Here is a 1,625-nt window from a genome sequence, read left to right on the forward strand (position 1 = left end):
CTCTAAGCAAGAGCTAAATATCTCTCTGCAGGATGAGGATCGTTGCTGCCGAGGCCGGAATCGCAGCGGAGTGCTTTGATGATGCTGGGCGTCGTTGCATATAAAAGAGAGCATTGTGCATCCACTGGAAGCATTTCATCTGCTGACTCGGATCCCCCCAGTGGCACGTTTAGCTTCTTTTAGACACATATATTGGCTTTCCACACTCATGCATTCTGGAGAGGAAGATCCCTCGACTGTCTATATCAGTGAAGTTTATTCTAATCCTATGTCTTACTACGAACAAGATAGTCACAGTGCCAGTGTCTCAGATGCACCCTATTCCCTGGGGCGAGAACCCACTACATATGGTGATGCCCAAGACCACCATCTAACCGCACACGACGACCCTGCTTACAGGTCTTCGTCTGCTTCGTGTGAGACTTCTAGGGGTATGGCCTCGGGCAGGGACTCCTTCCTCCCTGGCGGATCCGCAAGCGTCACCGCGGACGTCCAGCAGCAGCCCGCCCTTACCGGTAGAAGGAGGCAACGCAAACCCAAGTTGTACGAATTGCCCAAACAAGACGACCCGACGGCAGAAATGAGGAGGGAAAGGGCAATACGACAGAAGAATAAAAGGGAGAAACAGCATCAGGATGAAGTGAATATGAAGCGAGAGACAAGCAGAGCACAAGAGGAATGTAGGAAGATGAAGATAGAGAAGGAACTGAGAGCTTGTAATATAAATATGATGGAATGCCTCCTGGCCATGAGTGAATCAGCCATGTACCCAGGTGCGTTCTGCAAATATGTGAGTGAATTGATGTGGAAGATCTGGTGGATAAGAATAGGACGATGAGATGTTCTTGCATTTAAGCATCGGTAAAGGATGCATTACTTAAAGGCATATATATAAGCGCTAGTAAGAAAATGTAGATAAAAACGCAAATTTTACCATTGTATCTGTGTAAGGAGATGGGCAAATCGTAATATCTATTTGGTCATTTAAGTTCATGCTGTGTTTCTGATAAATGTGTAGTTATCACCAGTACTAGGATCTTGTGTTTTCTAGAGTAATGAAACATAATTCTCATATCAAAGACAGAATGCTGCCTGGTTTACAATTCAGTATTACACCGCTAAGGTTGTTGACATTGCAAGAATACGGGTCGTCTAAACTGAACTCAAATAACTGCTATTTTCCAGATGAGATGGGGGAGCCTGACCCTTATGGACAGTACCAGCAATAAGGCTGAAGAGGATCAAAGACAGCGATTCTCGGACACCTTTTCTCCCCAAGTCTTTCCCTTTATTATAGCCAGGAATCTTACCCCTTACTTTGTACGAAATACAGTTTGTTAAGGAAGAGTTCCCAAATTACTAATTGTAGGTTTTGCTCTTTATTGTTGTTTAATAAAGCTCGATATATAAAGAAAACAGCTTGTGTATTCTGTTCTCCTTGCTCTGCCGCTGATCTTGCCCCAGCCATGTTTTACAACTCAAATTGGACAATTAAACCGAACTTGAGAACTGCCAATTTACGAATATCGCCAATCACCAATCACTGCTAGCCATTTGCGTTCTCTTACATTACTTACTGGCTCTTTCTAGAACCAATTAAACGTTCGAAAATCATTTGCTCGATG

General features: G+C 43.9%; 1 protein-coding gene across 1 annotated transcript; it reads left to right on the top strand.

Annotated features, from left to right (window-relative positions):
• The first annotated feature begins 44 nt into the window (after window positions 1-44).
• LOC119593877 lies at window positions 45-1,392 on the top strand. Its single transcript, XM_037942904.1, has 2 exons — window positions 45-773; window positions 1,186-1,392. Exons 1-2 carry the CDS (start codon window positions 209-211, stop codon window positions 1,227-1,229), a joined length of 609 nt encoding a protein of 202 aa, XP_037798832.1. The 5' UTR covers window positions 45-208; the 3' UTR covers window positions 1,230-1,392.
• The last annotated feature ends 233 nt before the right edge of the window (window positions 1,393-1,625 follow it).

Source organism: Penaeus monodon, chromosome 33, assembly GCF_015228065.2.
Source record: "Penaeus monodon isolate SGIC_2016 chromosome 33, NSTDA_Pmon_1, whole genome shotgun sequence".
NCBI classification, from domain to species: Eukaryota; Metazoa; Arthropoda; class Malacostraca; order Decapoda; family Penaeidae; genus Penaeus; species Penaeus monodon.